This window comes from Ranitomeya imitator, chromosome 1 (genome assembly GCF_032444005.1).
Source record: "Ranitomeya imitator isolate aRanImi1 chromosome 1, aRanImi1.pri, whole genome shotgun sequence".
Lineage (NCBI taxonomy): Eukaryota > Metazoa > Chordata > Amphibia > Anura > Dendrobatidae > Ranitomeya > Ranitomeya imitator.
In genome coordinates, this window is record NC_091282.1 from 294,814,836 (window position 1) to 294,839,239 (window position 24,404).

Sequence of the window (24,404 nt, forward strand, 5' to 3'; positions counted from 1 at the left end):
GCATGCAATGAGCGTGAGCGGAATCGCGATCAGCTCGCGCCCATTAACTAGTTAAATGCCGCCGTCAAGCGCTGACAGCGGCATTTAACTAGCGCTCCCGGCCGGAAGTACTCGCACCGCTGACCCCCGTCACATGATCGGGGGTCAGCAGTGCATTGCCATAACAACCAGAGGTCTCCTTGAGACCTCTATGGTTGTTGATGGCCGATTGCTTTGATCGCCACCCTGTGGTTGGCGTTCAAAGTACACCTGCCTTTCTGCTACATAGAGGTGATCTGTACTTCACCTCTATCTAGCAGAGCCGATCGTGTAGTGCATGCTTCTAGCCTCCTATGGAGGCTATTGAAGCATGCCAAAATTTAAAAAAAAAAGTGTTTAAAAATATAAAAAAATATATATAAAAGTTCAAATCACCCCCCTTTCGCCCCAATCAAAATAAAATAAAAAAAAAATACACATATTTGGTGTCGCCGCGTTCAGAATCGCCCGATCTAATCAATAAAAACAAAGGATTAACTTGACCGCTAAATGGCGTAGCGAAAAAAAAATCAAAACGCCAAAATTATGTTTTTTTGGTCACCGCAACATTGCATTAAAATGCAATAACGGGCGATCAAAAGAACGTATCTGCACCAAATGGTATAATTAAAAACGTCAGCTCGGCATGTAAAAAATAAGCCCTCACCTGACCCCAGATCACGAAAATTGGAGACGCTACGGGCATCAGAAAATCACGCAAATTTTTTTTTTTTTTTTTTTTTTAAAGCAAACTTTGGAATTTTCTTTCACCACTTAGATAAAAAAAATAACCTAGACATGTTAGGTGTCTATGAACTCGTAATGACCTGGAGAATCATAGTGGCATGTCAATTTTAGCATTTGGTGAACCTAGCAAAAAAGCCAAACAAAAAACAAGTGTGATATTGCACTTTTTTTTGCAATTTCATCACACTTGGAATTTTTTTCCCGTTTTCTGTTACACGGCATGGTAAAACCAATGATGTCGTTCAAAAGTACATCTCGTCCCGCAAAAAATAAGCCCTCACATGGCCATATTGACGGAAAAATAAAAAATGTTATGGCTCTGGGAAGGAGGGGGAGCAAAAAACGAAGCTCCGGGGGTGAAGGGATTAACAGAATAAAAATTCAAAATTTGAAAATTGTGAAATTTTCAAAATTTTAGCCAAATTTCCATTTTTTTCACAAATAAACGCAAAAATTATCTACCTAAATTTACCACTAATATGAAGCCCAATATGTCACGAAAAAAAACAATCTCGGAACCGCTAGGATTCGTTGAAGCGTTCCTGAGTTATTACCTCATAAAGGGACACTGGTCAGAATTGCAAAAAAACGGCCAGGTCATGAAGGTCAAAATAGGCTGGGTCATGAAGGGGTTAAGGGGTAATGAAGGGGTTAAGGGGTAAAAATAACATTAATGGGCATAAGTGTATAAACCATCCACCCTTCAATAATTGGATAAAAACTAACTATTGGCTCACATCTCCATGTGCCCAACAGGTTACAAATTTACTGGGGAAGAGAGAATCCAGCCTTAGGCTATGTGCACACGTTGCAGATTATTTGCGTTTTTTTAGCCTTTTTGCGCTATAAAAACGCTATAAAACAGCAAATAATCTGCATACATTAAGCATCCCATCATTTTAATGGAATACGCAATTTCTGTGCACATGATGTGCATTTTTCCGCATGAAAAACGCATTGCGGAAAAATAATGGACCTGTTCATTAATTTAGCGTTTTTTTCGTGGATTTCCCACTGTCTAATGCATTGTGAAATGTCCGTGAAAAAACACGAAAAAAACGCATGCGGATTTCATGTGGAAATCTGGCAGAAATGTCCGGATTTCCACAGGAATTTTCTGCATGAATTCCTGAACGTGTGCACAAAGCCTTAAGAGCTCATTTAGATGGCCTTTTTTGCTTTAATATATGAGAAAAACAGTACTAGTTTGATCAGTGATTGTGTTTAGAGTTTTGCCAGATTTTCTTGGAGAAAAATAAATAAATAAAAAATCTTCACCTTGTGCCTATAATTACAGTCAGTGAAAAGCAACATCCAAGTGCTGTACAATTCTTATGTTGTGGCCCATATACATACAGGAAATAAGGGGCCATATAATCAGAAACTGAGGTTCAGGGGGACAATGGCATTTAGACCCTTACACTTTAGACCCCACTTTGCAGAGTGGGGTCGGATTGTCTGATCACACAACCCCTGTTGCCATTTGAAATGACTTTAGTTTTGTGCCATGTGTGTGATCTGCTTTTTTTCTACAAAATTAAACAACTGAATGAACATTATCCAAGGTCGGTAATTACGTAATTTTTGCCAGGCGTTGTATATGATACTAATTACCCATCTTCAGGATAGGTCATCAATATCACATCAGTGGTGGTCTGACACCCGGTGACCCAATGATCAGCTTTCATTTGCTCCTTCAACGGCCATATGTAACTTACAAAGGAGCTGTGATGAATGTGTAGCAACCACTGCCGAGCACTGCAGATCAGAGAATGCCATGAGCGCTGTGCTATGCATTCAAACCAGAGGTCCACAACACAGTTCCAGGTCACAGGTTGTGCCTCATTCAGGTCGTTGTTAGTTGTCAATGTAGTCACTGCAAAGTTTTATTTATTGCTGTCAACATCCAAAAACAGGATTAGGGGAAAGGGATGATGTTGAAGTTGGTTTCTTATTAGTCAATTTTTTTTTCTGTTTAAAGGTTTAAAAAGGGAATGTCACCCCACAAAAATGGCCTATAAACTAAGGCCACCGCCATCAGTGACTTATCTACAGCATTCTGTAATGCTGTAGATAAGCCCCTGATGTATCCTGAAAGATAAAAAGAAACAAACAGATTATACTCAACCAGGGGTGGTCCCGCTGCGGTCCGGTCGGCGTCGCGGTCCGGGTCCTCCCATCTTCATACGATGACTTCCTCTTCTTGCCTTCCTGCCGTGGCTCCTGCTCAGGCGCACTTTTGTCTGCCCTGTTGAGGGAAGAGCAGAGTACTGCAGAGCGCAGGGCCTCTCTGACCTTTCCCAGCGCCTGCGCACTGCAGTATTTGCTCTGCCCTTAACCCCTTCACCCCAAAGTATGTTTTCACCTAAGTGACAGGGCCAATTTTTACAATTCTGACCACTGTCACTTTATGAGGTAAGAACTCTGAAACGCTTCAACGGATCCTGGTGATTCTGAGAATGTTTTCTCGTGACATATTGTACTTCATGATAGTGGTAAAACTTCGATATGACTTGTATTTATTTGTGAAAAAAAAATGGAAATTTGGCGAAAATTGTGAAAATTTTGCAATTTTCAAACTTTTATAGTTTTTATGCCCTTAAATTATTGAGTTATATCACATAATATAGTTAATAAACAACATCTCCCACATGTCTGCTTTACATCAGCACAATTTTGGAAACAATTTTTTTTTGTTAGGGAGTTAGGGTTAAAAGTTGACCAGCGATTTCTCACTTTAACAAAATTTGCAAAACCATTTTTTTTTTTAAGGGACCACCTCACACTTGAAGTGAATTTGAGGGGCCTATATGACAGAAAATGCCCAAAAGTGACAATTCTAAAAACTGCACCCCTTAAGGTGATCAAAACCACATTCAAGAAGATTATTAACCCTTCAGGTTCTTCACAGGAATTTTTGGATTAACCCCTTAAGCCCCGAGGGTGGTTTGCACGTTAATGACCGGGCCAATTTTTACAATTCTGACCACTGTCCCTTTATGAGGTTATAACTCTGGAACGCTTCAACGGATCTTGGCGATTCTGACATTGTTTTCTCGTGACATATTGTACTTCATTTTAGTAGTAACATTTATTCGATATAACTTGCGTTTATTTGTGAAAAAAACGGAAATTTGGCGAAAATTTAGAAAGTTTCGCAATTTTCCAACTTTAAATTTTTATGCCCTTAAATCACAGAGATATCTCACGCAAAATACTTAATAAGTAACATTTCCCACATGTCTACTTTACATCAGCACAATTTTGGAACCAAAATTTTTTTTTGTTAGGGAGTTATAAGGGTTAAAAGTTGACCAGCAATTTCTCATTTTTACAACACCATTTTTTTTTAGGGACCACATCTCATTTGATGTCATTTTGAGGGGTCTATATGATAGAAAATACCCAAGTGTGAGACCATTCTAAAAACTGCACCCCTCAAGGTGCTCAAAACCACATTCAAGAAGTTTATTAACCCTTCAGGGGTTTCACAGGAATTTTTGGAATGTTTAAATAAGAATGAATATTTAACTTTTTTTCACACAAAATTTATTTCAGCTCCAATTTGTTTTATTTTACCAAGGGTAACAGGATAAAATGGATGCCAAACATTGTTGTACAATCTGTACTGAGTACGCTGATAGCCCATATGTGGGAGTAAACCACTGTTTGGGCGCATGGCAGAGCTCGGAAGGGAAGGAGCGCCATTTGACTTTTAAATGCAAAATTGACAGGAATTGAGATGGGACACCATGTTGCGTTTGGAGAGCCACTGATGTGCCTAAACATTGAAACCCCCCCACAAGTGACACCATTTTGGAAAGTAGACACCCTAAGGAACTTATCTAGATGTGTGGTGACCACTTTGACCCACCAATTGCTTCACAGAAGTTTATAATGCAGAGCCGTAAAAATAAAAAATCATATTTTTTCACAAAAATGATCTTTTCGCCCCCAATTTTTTATTTTCCCAAGAGTAAGAGAAGAAATTGGACCTCAAAAATTGTTGGCCAATTTGTCCTGAGTACGCTGATACCCCATATATGGGTGTAAACCATTGTTTGGGCGTATGGCAGAGCTCGGAAGGGAAGGAGCGCCATTTGACTTTTCAATGCAAAATTGACTGGAATTGAGATGGGACGCCATGTTGCGTTTGGAGAGCCCCTGATGTGCCTAAACATTGGAACCCCTCACAAGTGACACCATTTTGAAAAGTAGACCCCTTAAGGAACTTATCTAGATGTGTGGTGAGCACTTTGACCCAACAAGTGCTTCACAGAAGTTTATAATGCAGAGCCGTAAAAATAAAAAATCTTATTTTTTCACAAAAATGATCTTTTCGCCCCCAATTTTTTATTTTCCCAAGGGTAAGAGAAGAAATTAGACCACAAAAGTTGTTGTGCAATTTGTCCTGAGTGCGACGATACCCCATATGTGGGGGTAAACCACTTTTTGGGTGCATAGCAGAGCTCGGAAGGGAAGGAGCGCCATTTGACTTTTCAATGCAAAATTGACTGGAATTAAGTTGGGACGCCATGTTGGTTTGGAGAGCCCCTGATGTGCCTAAACATTAAAACCCCCCACAAGTGACACCATTTTGGAAACTAGACCCCATAAGGAACTTATCTAGATGTGTTTTGAGAGCTTTGAACCCCCAAATGTTTCACTACAGTTTATAACGCAGAGCCGTTAAAATAATTTTTTTTTTTTTTCGCAAAAATTATTTTTTAGCCCCCAGTTTTGTATTTTCACAAGGGTAACATAATAAATTGGACCCCAAAAGTTGTTGTCCAATTTGTCCTGAGTACGCTGATACCCCATATGTGGGGGGGAACCACTGTTTGGGCGCATGGCAGAGCTCGGAAGGGAAGGAGCGCCATTTGGAATGCAGACTTAGATGGATTGGTCTGCAGGAGTCACGTTGCATTTGCAGAGCCCCTGATGTACCCAAACAGTACAAACCCCCCACAAGTGACCCCATATTAGAAACTAGACCTCCCAAGGAACTTATCTAGATGTGTTGTGAGAACTTTGAACCCCTAAGTGTTTCACTACAGTTTATAACGCAGAGCCGTGAAAATAAAAATTCTTTTTTTTTTTCACAAAAATGATTTTTTAGCCCCCAGCTTTGTATTTTTACAAGGGTAACAGAATAAATTGGACCCCAAAAGTTGTTGTTCAATTTGTCCTGAGTACGCTGATACCCCGTATGTGGGGGGGAACCACTGTTTGGGCGCATGGCAGAGCTCGGAAGGGAAGGAGCGCCATTTGGAATGCAGACTTAGATGGATTGGTCTGCAGGCGTCACGTTGCATTTGCAGAGCCCCTGATGTACCCAAACAGTAGAAACCACCCACAAGTGACCCCATATTGAAACTAGACCTCCCATGGAACTTATCTAGATGTGTTGTGAAAACTTTGAACCCCCAAGTGTTTCACTACAGTTTACAACGCAGAGCCGTGAAAATAAAAAATCCTTTTTTTTCCCACAAAAATGATTTTTAGCCCCCCAAATTTTTATTTTCCCAAGGATAACAAGAGAACTTGGACCCAAAAAGTTGTTGTCCAATTTGTCTCGAGTACGATGATACCCCATATGTTGGGGTAAACCCCTGTTTGGGCGCACGGGAGAGCTCGGAAGTGAAGGAGCACTGTTTTACTTTTTCAATGCAGAATTGGCTGGAATTGAGATCGGACGCCATGTCGCGTTTGGAGAGCCCCTGATGTGTCTAAACAGTGGAAACCCCCAATTATAACTGAAACCCTAATCCAAACGCACCCCTAACCCTAATCCCAACTGTAACCCTAACCACACACCTAACCCTGACACACCCCTAATTCTAATCCCAACCCTAATCCCAACCGTAAATGTAATACAAACCCTAACCCTAACCCTAGCCCTAACCCTAACCCTAATGGGAAAATGGAAATAAATACATTTTTTTTAATTTTATTATTTTTCCCTAAGGCTAGGTTCACATTGCATTAGGGAAATCCGTTTAGCACTAGCGGATTGCGCTAACGCAATGTCTTTTTAGGTGTCGTGTTTAGTGGTCGCGTTAACGTCCCCGCTCTGGAAGATCGGGGATCGGACCTCGGGCGCGCCGCGGACGCTGCAAGCAGCGTCTGAGGCGCGCCACAAAAGAACGGCACCTTGCTAGCGCGAGCCGAAAATGGCACGCTCTAGCGATGCGCTACACCCGAAAATCACATTGCTGTCAATGGTTGTGCTAACGGACCCGTTGCACGGCGTTAATTGTGACATTTTCGCCGTGCAACGCTGTCCTTTAGCGTTAACCCATTAACGCAATGTGAACCTAGCCTAACTAAGGGGGTGATGAAGGGGGGTTTGATTTACTTTTATAGCGAGTTTTTTATATCGGATTTTTATGATTGGCAGCCGTCACACACTAAAAGACGCTTTTTATAGCAAAAAAGTTTTTGCGTCTCCACATTTTGAGACCTATAATTTTTCCATATTTTGGTCCACAGAGTCATGTGAGGTCTTGTTTTTTGCGGGACGAGTTGACGTTTTTATCGGTTACATTTTCGGACATGTGACAGTTTTTGATCGCTTTTTATTCCGATTTTTTTGTGAGGCAGAATGACCAAAAACCAGCTATTCATGAATTTCTTTTGGGGGAGGCGTTTATACCGTTCCGCGTTTGGTAAAATTGATGAAGCAGTTTTATTCTTCGGGTCAGTACGATTACAGCGATACCTCATTTATATCATTTTTTTTATGTTTTGGCGCTTTTATACGATAAAAGCTATTTTATAGAAAAAATAATTATTTTGGCATCGCTTTATTCTCAGGACTATAACTTTTTTATTTTTTTGGTTATGATGCTATATGGCGGCTCGTTTTTTGCGGGACAAGATGACGTTTTCAGAGGTACCATGGTTATTTATATCCGTCTTTTTGATCGCGTGTTATTCCACTTTTTGTTCAGCGTTATGATAATAAAGCGTTGTTTTTTGGCTCGTTTTTTTTTTTTTCTTACGGTGTTCACTGAAGGGGTTAACTAGTGGGCCAGTTTTATAGGTCGGGTCGTTACGGACGCGGCGATACTAAATATGTGTACTTTTATTGTTTTTTTTTGTTTTTTTTTTATGTAAAGAAATGTATTTATGGGAATAATATTTTTTTTTTTCTGCTTTATTTAGGAATTTTTTTTTTATTTTTTTTTACAAGTGTGGAAATTTTTTTTTTTACTTTTTCACTTTGTCCCAGGGGGGGACATCACAGATCACCGATCTGACAGTGTGCACAGCACTCTGTAAGATCGGCGATCTCATTCATCGCTGCAGCGTTACCAAGTGCCTGCAGGCGACCCGGAAGTGCTCCCTGCAGGACCCGGATGCAGCCCGGCGGCCATTTTGGATCCGGGGACTGCAGGGAGAAGACGCTCGGTACACGGTGAGCACATCACCGTGTACCGATCGTCTCAGGGAAGCCCGCAGGGAGCCCTCTCCCTGCGCGATGCTTCCCTGCACCGCCGGCACACCGCGATCATCTTTGATCGCGGTGTGCCGGGGGTTAATGTGCCGGGAGCGGTCCGTGACCGCTCCTGGCACATAGTGCCGGATGTCAGCTGCGATAGGCAGCTGACACCCGGCCGCGATCGGCCGCGCTCCCCCCGTGAGCGCGGCCGATCGCATATGACGTACTATCCCGTCCATGGGAATTAAGTCCCAGGTCACCTGGACGGGATAGTACGTCATATGGGATTAAGGGGTTAAAAAAAAATAAATAAAAAAAAATTAACATTTAACTTTTTTTTCACAAAAAATTTACTTCAGATCTATTTTTTATTTTACCAAGGGTATCAGGTGAAATTGGACCCAAAAATTTGTTGTGCAATGTGTCCTGAGTACGGTGATACCCCATATGTGGGGGTAAACCACTGTTTGGGTGTATGGCAGAGCTCGGAAGGGAAGGAGCGCCGTTTGACTTTTCAATGCAAAATTGGCTGGAATTGAGATAGGACACCATGTCGTGTTTGGAGAGCCCCTGATGTGCCTAAACAGTGGAAACCCCCCACAAGTGACACCATTTTGGAAAGTAGACCCCCTAAGGAAATTATCTAGATCTGTGGTGAGCACTTTGACCCACCAAGTGCTTCACAGAAGTTTATAATGTAGAGCCGTAAAAATAAAAAAGCATTAAGCTACTTACTGGTAGCAGCATTTTTCGGAGGCCCATGACAGCACTACGAGAGAGGGGATCCGCCCTTCAGGAACAGGAAACCTACAGATACAAAAGGGCGGCACCTCTCCCCCTGCATCAGTTGTATATTAGAGCCTGAGAGGACTACCGCGGTTAGTAGCACACAAACATACATTATATACAGTTTATGTACAAAAATAATCCATCATATTGAACTATATACCACACGTGAGATCTATCTATCTCATTATATACATTATAGGAAGTGCAACCCCCACGTGAATAGGGAGGGAACTAAGGGTGCTGTCATGGGCCTCCGAAAAATGCTGCTACCAGTAAGTAGCTTAATGCTTTATTCGGACTCCCATGACAGCACTACGAGAGAATTACAGAGATGTAAACTACCTTAGGGAGGGACTATAGCCTGTAGCACCCTTAACCCGAAGGTGAGATCAGAAGAGAACCCCAAGTCCAACCTATAGTGCTTGAAAAAGGTGGAAGGGGATGACCACGTAGCCGCCTTACATATCTGGTCGATGGAAACTCCAGATCTTTCAGCCCAGGATGTAGCCATGGCCCGGGTGGAATGTGCCCTCAGATTCTGCGGAACAGGACCTCCACCTGCAGTATAAGCCAGAGAGATAGCCTCCCTAATCCACTTCGCTAACGTGCACTTTGACACTCTAAGACCTTTCCTGGGACCTTGGAAGGATAGAAACAACGCCTCCTCTCTCTTCCAAGCATCAGTGACTGAAATATATTCTAAGAGACATCTCCTAACATCTAACGTATGGAGTAACTGTTCTTTGGAATTAGAAGGATTAGGGAGAAATGATGGTAGAACTATCTCCTGAGATCTATGAAAATCTGAGACCACTTTAGGTAAATAAGCTGGATCTGGTCTGAGGACTACTCTGTCCTGTAGAAACTCTGTATAGGGGGACAGCCTAGAAAGAGCCTGTATGTCTCCTACCCTACGAGCAGATGTAATTGCCACCAAAAATGCTGTTTTGAGGGATAGTAATTTAAGTGAGGCTGAATGTAAAGGCTCAAACGGTTCTTTAGTCAAAGCAGAGAGGACTAGATTGAGATCCCAAGGCATTGACCTATTCCTGTGTATAGGTCTGGACCTACTAGCTGCTTTGATGAACCTTGATACCCAATAATTACCAGCAATGTTACAAGAAAATAGGGCCCCTAGGGCTGAGACTTGTACTTTTAGCGTACTCGTGGATAGATTTAGCTCTAGCCCTCTCTGCAGGAATTCTAGAATCTGGTTAATTGGTAAACCCTCTTCGATATTAAAATTTGAAGAGGCCAGAAACTTCCTCCAAGTTCTAGAGTAGATCTTAGTTGTTATGAGTTTTCTACTCTTCATAAGGGTATCAATGAGATTTGGAGAAAATCCTCTGTTTTTTAACAGTGACCTCTCAAAGACCATGCCGTCAAATGGAGACCCTTCACTTGTGGATGGTTGATCGGACCTTGATGAAGTAGGTCCGGGATGTCCGGCAGTACCCAGGGGTCTTCCACCGACATGGTCCTGAGCCAGGAGAACCAAGCTCTTCGGGGCCAGAACGGAGCGATCAGTATGATTCTCGCTTGATCCTCCCTTATCTTTCTGACCACCAGAGGCAACAGGTTTAGCGGGGGGAACGCATATGCCAATCGGAAATCCCATCTGATCAGGAAGGCATCCACTGCCAGCGGATATTCCCTGGGATTCAAGGAACAGAATATTTTCGTTTTTCTGTTGTCCTTGCTGGCAAATAAGTCCACCTCTGGATGACCCCACCTGCGGACAATTTGGTTGAAGATTTTTGAGTTCAGAGACCATTCTCCTTGTCTTAAGGTGTTTCGACTTAGAAAGTCCGCCCTTATATTTTCCTTCCCTTTTATATGCACTGCTGTTAAAGATAGAAAATGGTCTTCCGCTATCCGGAGCAGGCGGTCCGCTATTTCCATCAGGAACTCGGAGCGTGTTCCACCTTGGTGATTCACGTAGGCCACTGCCACCTGGTTGTCGGAGAGGATTTTGACATGGTGACCCTGTAGATACACGAGGAGTTCCTTAATTGAGAATTCAATTGCAATCAACTCCTTCTGATTGGAAGAGGCTGACATTTGGGGGTCCCATAGACCCTGGACTACCACGTCACCCATGTGTGCCCCCCACCCCGTGGGGCTGGCGTCTGTTGTGATTACCCGAGTCACCTGAATCACCCAGGGAACTCCTGCTGACAGATTGTCTTCCTCTAGCCACCATCTAAGAGATGTAAGAACCCCTGGACTCAATGTCATCTGACCCTGCAAGGAACCCTGTAAGATCCTATCATAATGTAGTACGTCAAACTGTAAAGGCCTGGAGTGGAACTGGGCCCAACGGACGGCGGGGATACAGGAAGTTAGGGAACCTAACAAAGACATAGCCTGTCTAAGGGTCATGGATGGTTTATTAATTGCTTTTAACACCTGTTGTTGGATATGAAGCAATTTATCAGGTGGAAGACAGCATTGTTGGGACTCGGAATTTAACAGCAGCCCTAGGAACCTCTGGGTCTTTAGGGGTTGCAATCGGGATTTATCATAATTTATGATCCAGCCCAGATTTTCCAGTTTAAATATAGCTGTTTTAACCTGAGCCAGGCAATGGACTACTGAGTTCCCCACTATTAGGAAATCATCCAGATAAGGAACAATGAGAATATCGGATTCACGTAAGTGCGCCATAACCTCCGCAACTACTTTAGTAAATACCCGGGGAGACGTTGAGAGGCCGAAGGGAAGGGCTCTAAATTGAAAATGGCGAACAATACCTCCCATAGACACCGCCACACGTAGAAACTTCTGGAAGTTTTCGTGGATAGGAACATGATAGTATGCATCCTTTAAGTCCACAACTACCATGAAGCAGTGTTTAAACAACATCTTTATTGCAGAACTGATTGACTCCATTTTAAACGTGTTATTAACCAGGTATTCATTAAGGGATTTAAGATTGATAATAGTCCTGAACGACTTGTCTGGTTTTTGAATCAAAAAAAGAGGAGAGTAGAATCCTCTTCCTCTCTCTGACTCCGGAACCTCAATCAGTACATTTTTACGGCATAAAGTCATGACCTCTGACTCTAAGGCCGTCTGCTCAATAGTGGAGGAACGCAAGGGGGTTAACATAAACTTATCACGAGGCCAATGAATAAATTCCAATTTTAAGCCTTCCGATACAATACCTCGGACCCAGACACTATTCGTGATGTTAGTCCAAGCGGAAGAGAAGGTTGACAATCTCCCTCCCACAGGGATTGCTAGTCATTGGTCTGGTTTCTTACGTTCTTTTGAGTAACGGCGAAACATGTAACCCGTACCTCTCCTGCGTCTATCCTCCCATCTAAAATTTTCTCTAGAGGGTGAGGATGCGCGCTTCCTTCCACGACCAAATCTCCTTCTGTTAAATGGACGCCGGTAAGAAGCTGATGACAAATTAGGAAATTTCTTCTTATCATCTCCAGCCTTTTCGAGCAGCTCATCCAAGGTTGGCCCAAAGAGATATTCCCCTTTACATGGGATAGCGCATAATTTGGATCTTGACTGGATATCCCCCGACCAACACTTCAACCATAAGGCTCTACGAGCCGCGTTGGAGAGTCCTGCTGCTCTGGCCGCCATTCTGACCGAGTCCACAGACGCGTCCGACAAGAAAGCCGCAGCATCCTGAATCACTGGAAGCGCACCTAGAATAGAATTCCTGGAGGCGCCTTCTTTAAGCTGGGATTCCAACTGTTCCAACCAGACCATTAGGGATCTGGCTGTACAAGTCGCAGCCACTGCTGGCCTCAAGGATCCGGCTGCCATCTCCCACGTACCCTTAAGGAAGATCTCCGCCTTCCTGTCAAGAGGGTCTTTAAGGGACCCCATGTCCTCGAAAGGTAAAGCTGCTTTCTTAGATGCCTTCGCCACCGCCGCATCTAATTTAGGGGCCTTGTCCCAGGTATCCACATCCGTATCTTCAAAGGGATACCTGCGCTTTAAAGCCGGTGGCAAAGAACCTTTCTTCTCCGGTTTTTTCCATTCCCGGAGAATCAGGTCTTGAATCTTATCAATCACCGGGAAGGATCTGCGTTTCTTGTGTTCCAAGCCGCTGAACATTAGCTCCTGACGGGAAAGCTGAGTCTTAGGCTCTTCTAGGCCCATCGTACCTCTGACCGACTTGACTAACTTATCCACCCGGTCCAGAGGCAGACAGAATCGGCCAGATTCCTCTTCTGATGACGAGGAAGAGAGATTTGAGCGATAAGAACCTTCCTCTTTATCTTCCTCTGACGAATCAGAGATCACCGAGGCTCTCTGTTTTGAACTTCCCGCCTGGGACATAGACCGCAGGGATTCCCTTACTTCTGTACGGATCATCTCACGCAGATTAGCCGTAGAAGCAGATTCTTCCGCTACCTAGGGGAGGACAATAAGGGAGATACCATCTATCTAGCCTGATGTCACTCAACCCTTCCACTCCTGTAAACCTCACCGTCTGTTGTATACAGGAGGCACACAATTTTTTAGGGTAGGAATCTGGTAAGGGAACTTCACATAGGGCACACTCCTTATGTTTCGACTTTGCACTTCTCTTCCCCTAGAATGACAAAGTATAAGGGGCCCGCGTCACTGAGTGAACATTCACGTAGATCACTTACCAGTGTACGTGAAAGAGAAAGGTACCGGAACACGAGGGGGCTCCTTGCCAGTCGAAGCTCTAGATCCTTGCCTGGACGAGCTTTTACGGCTGGACTGGTCACTTCTGATATCCTTTCCCACGGCTTCCTGCCGTACTTTATCCAGAAGTTGAGGCTGCTGCTCACCATCATCTGCCATGATGAAGCTGTGGCCAAAAGCAGGGTTCTATCGCCAACACCTGCTTATATCCCCCTGTATTCCGGTCAGCAGGCCATCTGGCGTGTCCCCATTGGTTCCTGATGATCAGGCTGCAGCTGGGAGGTTAGCGGTGGTAGTACAGAAGAACCGGCGACCGGACCATGGGCGCCGCCATCTTGGAAAGACCGCGCATGCGCAGTCAACCCGCAAACCGGAAGCGCCTGCCGGCTCCACCCCCGGCGCCCCAGCGTTCCGGAAACGCTCAGTGAGCGATGCAGGACGCCGGGAATGCTCAGCAGTGCTCCGGACGGCGCCCACTTCCGACGCCGCAACCACACCACCGCACCTCACTGCCGCCGTCTGCTCAGGGGGGGGAATGAAGCTTACCAACGCCGGCTTCCGGAGACAAGGAATCCTCCGGACCCTGCTCCCTGCTGCCAACGCCACTGACGTGCAGTCCAGCCTGGACCACCGTGGCGTCTCCAGGACTTTCCGCACCGGTCGAGGTAGGAGACCCCCCCGCTACCAGATTCGACCGGCCGGCCTGGGCTCCTTACGAGATGAAATCTGTAGGATCCTGTCCCTCCAGGAACAGGAAACCAACTGATGCAGGGGGAGAGGTGCCGCCCTTTTGTATCTGTAGGTTTCCTGTTCCTGAAGGGCGGATCCCCTCTCTCGTAGTGCTGTCATGGGAGTCCGAATAAATCATTATTTTCACAAAAATGATCTTTTCGCTCAAAATTTTTTATTTTCCCAAGGGTAACAGGAGAAATCGGACCCCAAAAGTTGTTTTGCATTTTGTCCTGAGTATGCTGATAGCCCATATGTGGGGGGCAACCACCGTTTGGGCACATGGCACAGCTCGGATGGAAAGGAGCACGATTTTTGAATGCAGACTTTGATGGTGCGTCACGTTGCGTTTGCAGAGCCCCTGATGTACCTAAACAGTAGAAACCCCCAAGTGACCCCATATTGGAAATTAGACCCCCCAAGGAACTTATCTAGATGTGTTGTGAGAAGTTTGAACCCCCAAGTGTTTCACTACAGTTTATAACGCAGAGCCGTGAAAATAAAAAATCTTTCTTTTTTTCCACAAAAATGATTTTTAGCCCCCCAATTTTTATTTTCACAAGGGTAACAGGATAAATTGGACCAAAAAAGTTGTTGTGCAATTTTTCCTGAGTACTCTGATACCCCATATGTGGGGGTAAACCACTGTTTTGGTCACACGGGAGAGCTGGGAAGGGAAGGAGCGCCGTTTTACTTTTCCAACGCAGAATTGGCTGGAATTGAGATCGGACGCCATGTCGCTTTTGGAGAGCCACTGATGTGCCTAAACAGTGGAAACCTCCCAATTCTAACTCCAACCCTAACCCCAACACACCCCTAAACTCAACCCTAACCACACCCCTAACCCTAATCCCAACTGTAAACGTAATCCAAACCCTATCCCCAACTTTAGCCCCCACCCTAACGGGAAAATGGAAATAAATACATTTCTTAATTTTATTATTTTCCCCTAACTAAGGGGGTGATAAAGGGGGGTTTGATTTACTATTTATAACGGGTTTTTATGTTTGGCTGCTGTCACACACTAAGGCTGGTTTCACATAATATAATAATAATTTTTATTTATATAGCGCCAACATATTCCGCAGCGCTTTACAAATTATAGAGGGGACTTGTACAGACAATAGACATTACAGCATAACAGAAATACAGTTCAAAACAGATACCAGGAGGAATGAGGGCCCTGCTCGCAAGCTTACAAACTATGAGGAAAAGGGGAGACACGAGAGGTGGATGGTAACAATTGCTTTAGTTATTCGGACCGGCCATAGTGTAAGGCTCGGGTGTTCATGTAAAGCTGCATGAACCAGTTAACTGCCTAAGTATGTAGCAGTACAGACACAGTGGGCTATTAACTGCATAAAGTGAATGAGAACATGATGCGAGGAACCTGATAGTTTTTTTTTTTATAAATAGGCCACACAGGGATCGTTAGGTTAATGCATTGAGGCGGTAGGCCAGTCTGAACAAATGAGTTTTTAGGGTACGCTTAAAACTGTGGGGATTGGGGATTAATCGTATTAACCTAGGTAGTGCATTCCAAAGAATCGGCGCAGCACGTGTAAAGTCTTGGAGACGGGAGTGGGAGGTTCTGATTATTGAGGATGCTAACCTGAGGTCATTAGCGGAGCGGAGGGCACGGGTAGGGTGGTAGACTGATACCAGGGAGGAGATGTAGGGTGGTGCTGAGCCATGGAGTGCTTTGTGGATGAGGGTAGTAGTTTTGTACTGGATTCTGGAGTGGATGGGTAGCCAGTGTAATGACTGGCACAAGGTAGAGGCATCGGTGTAACGGTTGGTGAGGAATATGATCCTGGCAGCAGCATTCAGGACAGATTGGAGTGGGGAAAGTTTGGTAAGAGGGAGGCCGATTAGTAGAGAGTTACAATAGTCCAGACGAGAATGAATAAGTGAAACAGTAAGAATTTTTGCAGAGTCGAAAGTAAGAAAAGGGCGAATTCTAGAAATGTTTTTGAGATGCAGGTAAGAAGAGCGAGCCAGTGATCGGATGTGGGGGGTGAATGAAAGGTCAGAATCAAGGATGACCCCAAGGCAGCGGGCATGTTGCTTTGGAGTAATGGTGGAACCGCACACGGAGATGGCAATGTCAGGCAAAGGTAGGTTAGTAGAGGGAGAGAACACGAGGAGTTCAGTTTTTGACAGGTTAAGTTTCAGATAGAGGGAGGACATGATGTTAGAGACAGCGGTAAGACAATCACTGGTGTTTTCTAAAAAGGTCGGTGTGATATCAGGAGAAGAAGTGTATAATTGGGTGTCGTCAGCATAGAGATGGTACTGGAAACCAAATCTACTGATTGTTTGTCCAATAGGGGCAGTATACAACGAGAAGAGGAGGGGGCCTAGGACTGATCCTTGAGGAACCCCAACAATAAGGGGAAGGTGAGAGGAGGAGGAACCAGCAAAACATACAGTGAAGGATCGGTCAGAGAGATAGGAGAACCAGGCGAGAACGGTGTCCTTGAGGCCGATGGAGTGGAGCATAGTGAGGAGGAGCTGATGATCCACAGTATCGAAAGCTGCGGAGAGATCCAAGAGAATTAGCATGGAGTAGTGACCATTAGATTTAGCTGTTAGTAGGTCATTAGAGACTTTAGTGAGGGCAGTTTCAGTAGAGTGTAAAGAGCGGAAGCCAGATTGAAGAGGGTCGAGAAGAGAGTTATCTGAGAGATAGCGGGTAAGACGGGAGTGGACCAGGCGTTCGAGGAGTTTAGAGATGAAGGGAAGATTAGAGACAGGTCTATAATTAGCGGCACAGTTTTGATCGAGGGATGGTTTTTTAAGTAATGGATGTATGATGGCATGCTTAAATGAGGAGGGAAAAATACCGGAAGTGAGGGAAAGGTTGAATATTTTTGTTAGGTGAGAGGTGACAGCCGGGGAAAGGGACTGGAGGAGATGTGACGGAATGGGGTCACTGGTGCAAGTGGTCGGGCGAGAAGATGCAAGGAGCCTGCTTACTTCTTCTTCTGTAACTGCTTCAAAGTCAGAGAGTGAACTAGATGCAGTGGGGGAGGGAGGACAGTGCATGGTATGAAGAGATTGGGAGATGATTTCCTGTCGAATGTGGTCAATTTTTTCTTTGAAGTAATTGGCCAGATCGTCCGTCAGCACGGAGATCCGTGGTTGGGGCCTGCTCTTTTGGGTTGAGTAGGGACTGGAACGTGTCAAAGAGACGTTTAGGGTTATTGGACAGGGAGGTGATGAGGGTGTTGAAGTAGGTTTGTTTGGAGAGGTGAAGGGCAGAATTGTATGTCTTTAGCATGAACTTATAATGGATGAAGTCTTCGGGTAGATTAGATTTTCTCCACAGACGTTCTGCGCACCTGGAGCACCGCTGCAGGAAACGTGTTTGCAGCGTGTGCCACGGTTGTTGCCGTCTGTGCCGAGTTGTTTTATGTATAGAAGGAGCAGCTTCATCCAGAGCACTTTGCAGGGTTTCATTGTAATGCTTCAGAGCAGAGTCAGGACATGAGATGGAGGAGATTGGGGCCAATGAGGACTGCAAGTTCTTCATAAGTTTCTGGGTGTTAATGGCCTGTATGTTTCTATAAGTGTGGAAAGTGGGGGTGACCTGAGCGGGATGGCAGTTCTTGATAGAGAATGAAAGAATGTTGTGGTCAGAGAGCGGGAGAGGGGAGTTTGTGAAATCATCCACTGAGCAAACCCGGGAGAAGACCAAGTCAAGGGAGTTTCCATCTTCATGTGTTGGAGAGTTAGTATGCTGCGAGAGGCCGAAAGAGGAGGATAGCGATAAAAGGTGAGAAGCAGATGGGGAGAGGGGAGAGCATCTGTGTGCGCAGCGTACGATCCGCATGACGAATGCGTACCTATCTTTAACATGGTGTACGCATGGATATGCGTTCGCATGCTTTTGCGTACGCATGCATTTTTTCACATTGTGCAGCTGGGCGCGGCAAACGCACCATGTTGCATTTTTGGAGGCGTCAAAAATCTGTCAAATATGCGCAGACATGTGCATGTGGATGACTGTGTCAAAAAAATGCATTACTGTCTATAGGAACGCTTGTGTACGCATGCGTTCAATGCGCTTGTGTACTTCGGACTACGCATGTCCAGGAACTGTTTTGAGACACGCCCAGCTGGAAATATCGAACGCATGCGCATAAAAAGCGCAACCGCATGCAAACGCTGCATTATTTTGCTGTCATGCACGGATAAACGCTGCATTAGCATGCGTTTTTGCATGCGTTTGATACACTGCACACAGAAGCATATGTGAAACTAGCCTAAAAGACGCTTTTTATTGCAAAAAATTGTTTTTGCATCACCACATTTTGAGAGCTATAATTTTTCCAGATTTTGACCCACAGTGTTATGTGAGGTCTTATTTTTTGCGGGACGAAGTGACGTTTTTATTGGCACCATTTTCGGGCACATGACATTTTTTGATCGTTTTTTATTCTGATTTTTGGGAAGCAGAATAAACAAAAACCAGCAATTCAGGAATTGCTTTTTTTTTTTTTTACTGTTCCACGTGTGGTAAAATTGATAAGGCAGCTTTATTCTTCGGGTCAGTACGATTACAGCGATACCTCACATATCTTTTTTTTTTCATGTTTTGGCGCTTTTACACAATAAAAACTATTTTATAGAAAAAATAATTATTTTTGCATCGCTTTATTCTGAGAGCTATAACTTTTTTATTTTTCTGCTGATGGAGCTGTATGGTGGCTTGTTTTTTGCGGGACAAGATGACGTTTTCAGCGGTACCATTTTTATTTACATCAGTGTTTTTGATAGCGTTTTATTGCACTTTTTGTTCGGTGGTATGATGATAAAGCATTGTTTTTTGCCTTCTTTACGGTGTTCACTGAAGGGGTTAACTAGTGAGAGTTTTATAGAGCGAGTCGTTACGGACGCGGCGATACCAAATGTGTACTTTTATTGTTTTTTTTTAATTACATAAATAAATGGATTTATTGGAAAAATATATTTTTTTATTATTTGGGGATTTTTAAAAAAAAATATTTTTACACTTTTTTTTACTTGAGAATATTGTCCCAGGGTGGGACATCACTGTATCATGTCAGATCGCAGATCTGACACTTTGCATAGCACGTGTCAGATCAGCGATCTGACACAGTGCAGGAAGCTTGCCGACGCCTACTCTATGCAGGCGTTTGCAAGCCACCTCACTGAAAGACCCCCGCGGCCATTTTGGATCCGGGGGGGGTCTCCATGGAGACCATGAGAATAACGCGATCATATCGCGTTATTCTCATGGGAGCACGCAGGGAGCCCGTCCCTGCGCGATCCCCCTCTATGCCGCTGTCACTACTGACAGCGGCATCAGAGGGGTTAAATGCCCGCGATCGGTGCTAGCACCGATCGTGGGCATTGCGGCGGGGTGTCAGCTGTCACATACAGCTGACACCCGCACCCCGCGGCACTCAGCGCGAGACCGCGGTGATCAGTGCGCCGTACTAGTACTGCGGCTGGCACAATTGCAGTTGCCGCAGCCGCATACTAGTACGGCATATGGCACGAAGGGGTCAACAGGGCAGACAAAAGGGCGCCTGCGCAGGAGCGGCGGCAGGAAGACAAAAAGAGGAAGTCATCGTATGAAGATGGGAGGCGCTGGACCCGGACTGCGACGCCCATCGGACCGGACCGCAGCGGGGCCGCCCCTGGGTGAGTATAATACAATCTCTTTTTCTCATCTTTCAGGTTACCTGATGGTGGTGGCCTTAGTTTATAAGCCATTTTTGGGGTGACAGATTCCCTTTAAAGACGAAAACAAAATAAAACTCACACAAAAATGGGCATCAGTGGGCACTGAAGGGTGTTATTGAATGGGTTAAATGACTTTGGGCCACTGATCTCTCCCCATCATTATATACATGGTGATGGCCCACATCAGATTCAGGTCACTCCATCCTAGCCCAAAAGTGTTTTGAGTATCAGAACTTGCATCAAAATGGGCAAATAGCCTATTTTCATGGATTTTGGCCAAGCTGGATTGACCTGAATTTGATGTGGGCATCACTCTGTGTAGTGGTGGTGTGAGATCAGTGGCCCAAAGTCATTTAACCCTTTCAATAACACTTCAGTGCCTACTTTGGATGCCCATTTTTGTGTTTTTTTGTAGCAGTTTTTAAGGCTACGTTCCCACGGTCAGTAATTGCCAGCAAATGTCCGCTGCGTCCAAAGTGCTGCTGGTTTTTGAGAGCAGGTGATTCCGCATGTGATCATTGAAACGTGCGGATTCACTGTGTCCAATACCTTGTATGGGTGAAGTTTATCTTGTAGAGGCTCGCGTCTCAGCAAGATAAGTTGACATGCTGGAGACGCACCGCATATGGTCTCCGCGGGCATCGGTAAAAACGCATAGTGGGCATGGGATTTCTTAAAATCTCATCCACTATGCTGTAACATCTGGACGCTGAGGATGTACGCAGCATTTACTGAGCGTGGGAATGCGTGCCCTAAGAGTATTCACATCAGGGCATCTCGCTGCATTGTATCTGATTAGTGTCATTTTTTATTTTTGTCATTAAAGGGAACCTATCAGCAGTTTTGGCCGATATAAGATGTGGTCATCACCTTTCAAGGCTTATGCACACATTGCAGAAAGGTGTGTGGATTTCTCCGCACTGATTTTGGTAAATCCGCAGTGCGGATTTACCACGGTTTGTGTGTGGATTCCACCTGCGGTTTTACACCTGCGGATTCCTACTATGGAGCAGGTGTAAACTGCTGCAGAATCCGCACAAAATTGACATGCTGCGGAATAAACCCTGCGTTTCTGCGCCTTTTTTTCCACAGCATGTGCACTGCGGATTTTGTTTTCCATAGGATTACATGGTACTGTACAACGCATAAAAAACTGCTGCGGAGAAAAGTACTGCAGTGCGCAGGTGCCAGAATAGGTCAAAGAGGCCTGACGCCTGCGCACTGCAGTACTTTGCTCTGCCCTCAACAGGACACATAAGTACGCCTGCGCCGGAGCACGATACCGAGGAGCCTGTGTGGATGATGCAGGGTCTCGTCATCCGCAAGAAGCAAGAGGACGGCGATCATAAGAAGATGGGAGGTGCCGGACCAAGACCAGACCGCCCCGCAGGGGAGTATAATAAAACATATTTTTCAGTTCTTCCAGGTTGGATCGGGGCTTATGTACAGCATTATACTGTACAATGCTGTAGATAAGCCCTGAAAGGGGATGCCCGTATCTTATATCGGCCAAACCTGGTGACAGGATCCCTTTAAAATGCAGAATAAGAAACCAACTTCTGTCCTCTTCCCACGAAGCTGAAGTAGTGGATGTGATCTGCAGCAGGCTGACAGACAAGGTGATCCGCCATCATCCTGCACATTAGTAGCAGCCAGGACACGCTGGGAGTTGTAGTCACGGTCCCTGGCAGCGCCCCCTGGGGTATTAGTGGCCGGGCTCAGCACCCGCCGCGGGCAGACACCGTCCTCCAGGCACCGGCTCCCGTACAGCGGGGATCAGGAGCCCGCCTCTCGGTCACTGTAGCCGGCGGCTGTGTTCGGGATGCCGGCACACGCTGCACTCGCCGCCCCTGACACGTGGCTGCAGCCATTACCTGCGGGCGGCACAGCACTCACCTGAGCCGTACTTCACATCGTGGGAGTGGAGTCTGACATTATGGCGGGTATTCAGCAGCTTCACCACAGACCCGCACGTCACGTACTCCGCGTCCTCACTCCCCAGCGCCGGGCACCAGGCGCAGCAAAGACCGAACAGAAAGAGCCGGAATCCCGTCCGCAGCATCGCTCCACCGGCGCCTCAGCCCGGCTCCTCTACTACTTCCCTCAACATGTGAAGGGAGCCAATGGAAGAACGCCAGCAGGCCGGGGCGGGGCACATCGAGGGTTCAGCCAATCATTCAAATGAACGGCATTATGGGCGGAGCCTAAAAGAGCATCCTGATTGGTAGCTGTCTACTCCTGTGGGATGAGAACAAGTTGTAGACACGAGGGAGCACGGGATTGGTCCACGCCATGGCCCATTTAGGTGCCGCCGCCGCCGCCCGCCCGCCAGTTATCAGGAAGCCTCAGCAGCAGCAGAGCGGTCCGCGAGAGCTGTCGTATAATTCCGCCGGGTACCTGTGGGGGCACTGTGGTGACCCCAGAATGCCTGACTGACATCTCATGAGAGTGGCGTGGACCCCAAGTTCCCCAACACAGTGACTGGGATCAGAGGAAATCCCTTCAGGCTCCAGTGCCGGTGCTCGGGGTCCCTGCCGGTCATTGCAGCTAGAACATCAGAAGAGAACCGCAGCCAAAGACAGGCAGAGGCCATGGGAGCTAGTGCCCCGTCAATGTATCATCTCCAGGATCATTTTAATTGCATTGTCAGAAGACCCCTTACTGCTGTGAGCCCACCATGAGGTTTATGTGCCCATCATGAGGTATAGGTGACCACCATCTACTATAGAATTGTCTAAGGGTCACTTCCTTCTTTCTGTCTGTCCTGTCTGTCACGGATATTCTCTGTCTGTCATCTGCCTCTGTCTTTCATGGAATCCAAGTCGCTGATTGGTCTCGCCAGCTGCCTGTCGTGGCTGCCGCGACCAATCAGCGACGGCCACAGTCTGATTAGTCCCTCCCTACTCCCCTCCAGTCCAGCCGCAGTCACCACTCACACAGGGTTAATGCCAGCGGTAACGGACCGCGTTATGCCACGGGTAACTCACTCCGTTACCACCGTTATTAACCCTGTGTGACCAAGTTTTTACTATTGATGCTGCCTATGCAGCGTCAATAGTAAAAAGATCTAATGTTAAAAACAATTAAAAAAAAAAAAAAAAATCATCATATACTCACCCTCCGGCGCCTTTCCCGCTCCTCGCGACGCTCCGGTGCTAAGGATGGAATGCGACAAGGACCTTCCATGATGTCACGGTCATGTGACCGCGACATCATCACAGGTCCTAGTAACCAGAGCGGGGGCACCACATAGGGACCGGGGATCCAACCAGGTCTATAAGATACTGAACCACAAAAACAAGACAAGAGATAGACCATAAACGGGGATCACCCAAGGCAATGGATTGAGTATGAAAAAAAGCAATCTTTATTAACAATAATTATGGACATACAAAAATCCACATAGAGCACACAAATTAAAAACATTTAAAAATGGTCACACATAGGACCTATATACATAGACACTCGGCTCACAATAGAGCCCTCCCCCTCGTACGGCACCTCCCACACACTCTCTATAATTGTTGACTCTTAATATATAAAGCGTGGGACGTCTGCATGAACAGCACCAAAAAACAGGGGAAATCCTATATCATAGGGCGATAATATTGCCCAAAAATATATATATATTATTATTATTATTATTATTTATTGTTATAGCGCCATTTATTCCATGGCGCTTTACATGTGAGGAGGGGTATACATAATAAAACAAGTACAATAATCTTGAAAAATACAAGTCACAACTGGTACAGGAGGAGAGAGGACCCTGCCCGCGAGGGCTCACAATCTACAAGGGATGGGCCAGTATATGCGCCAGTAAACAGATTACTTACTTAAACAGGCTAACTATGACATACATGAACAGATGTGTGTGGTGAAAACCCTGCTTACAATATGAAAACAATATGGGCGACAACCATATCACATCAATATATATGCATGAAAAGTAAGACAGGTTCTAAACCAGTCACAACTGGTACAGGAGGAGAGAGGACCCTGCCCGCGAGGGCTCACAATCGACAAGGGATGGGTGAGGATACAGTAGGTAAGGATAGAGCTGGGGTGCGAGAGTGTTCGAGGGGAGGCCACAGAGCAGGAGGTTACAGTAGTCGAGGTGGGAGATGATGAGGGCATGGACTAGGGTTTTTGCAGATTCTTGGTTTAGGAATGTATGGATCCGTGAAATATTTTTGAGTTGAAGGCGGCAGGAAGTGGAAAGGGCTTGGATATGCAGTTTGAAGGAGAGATCAGTGTCAAGGATTACCATTAGGTATCATGAGGTATATGAGCCCACCATGAGGTATATGTGCTCACC

General features: G+C 45.5%; 1 protein-coding gene across 1 annotated transcript in view; it reads right to left on the reverse strand.

The window, feature by feature from the left end:
- SDF2L1 (stromal cell derived factor 2 like 1) overlaps positions 1 to 22,213 on the reverse strand; it is a 34,442-nt gene extending 12,229 nt beyond the window's left edge. Inside the window, exon 1 of the mRNA XM_069756671.1 lies at positions 21,983 to 22,213. Coding sequence (XP_069612772.1) covers positions 21,983 to 22,148 — 166 coding nt within the window. The 5' untranslated portion in view covers positions 22,149 to 22,213. The remainder of the gene's footprint in view (positions 1 to 21,982) is intronic.
- Between the last annotated feature and the right edge of the window lie 2,191 nt (positions 22,214 to 24,404).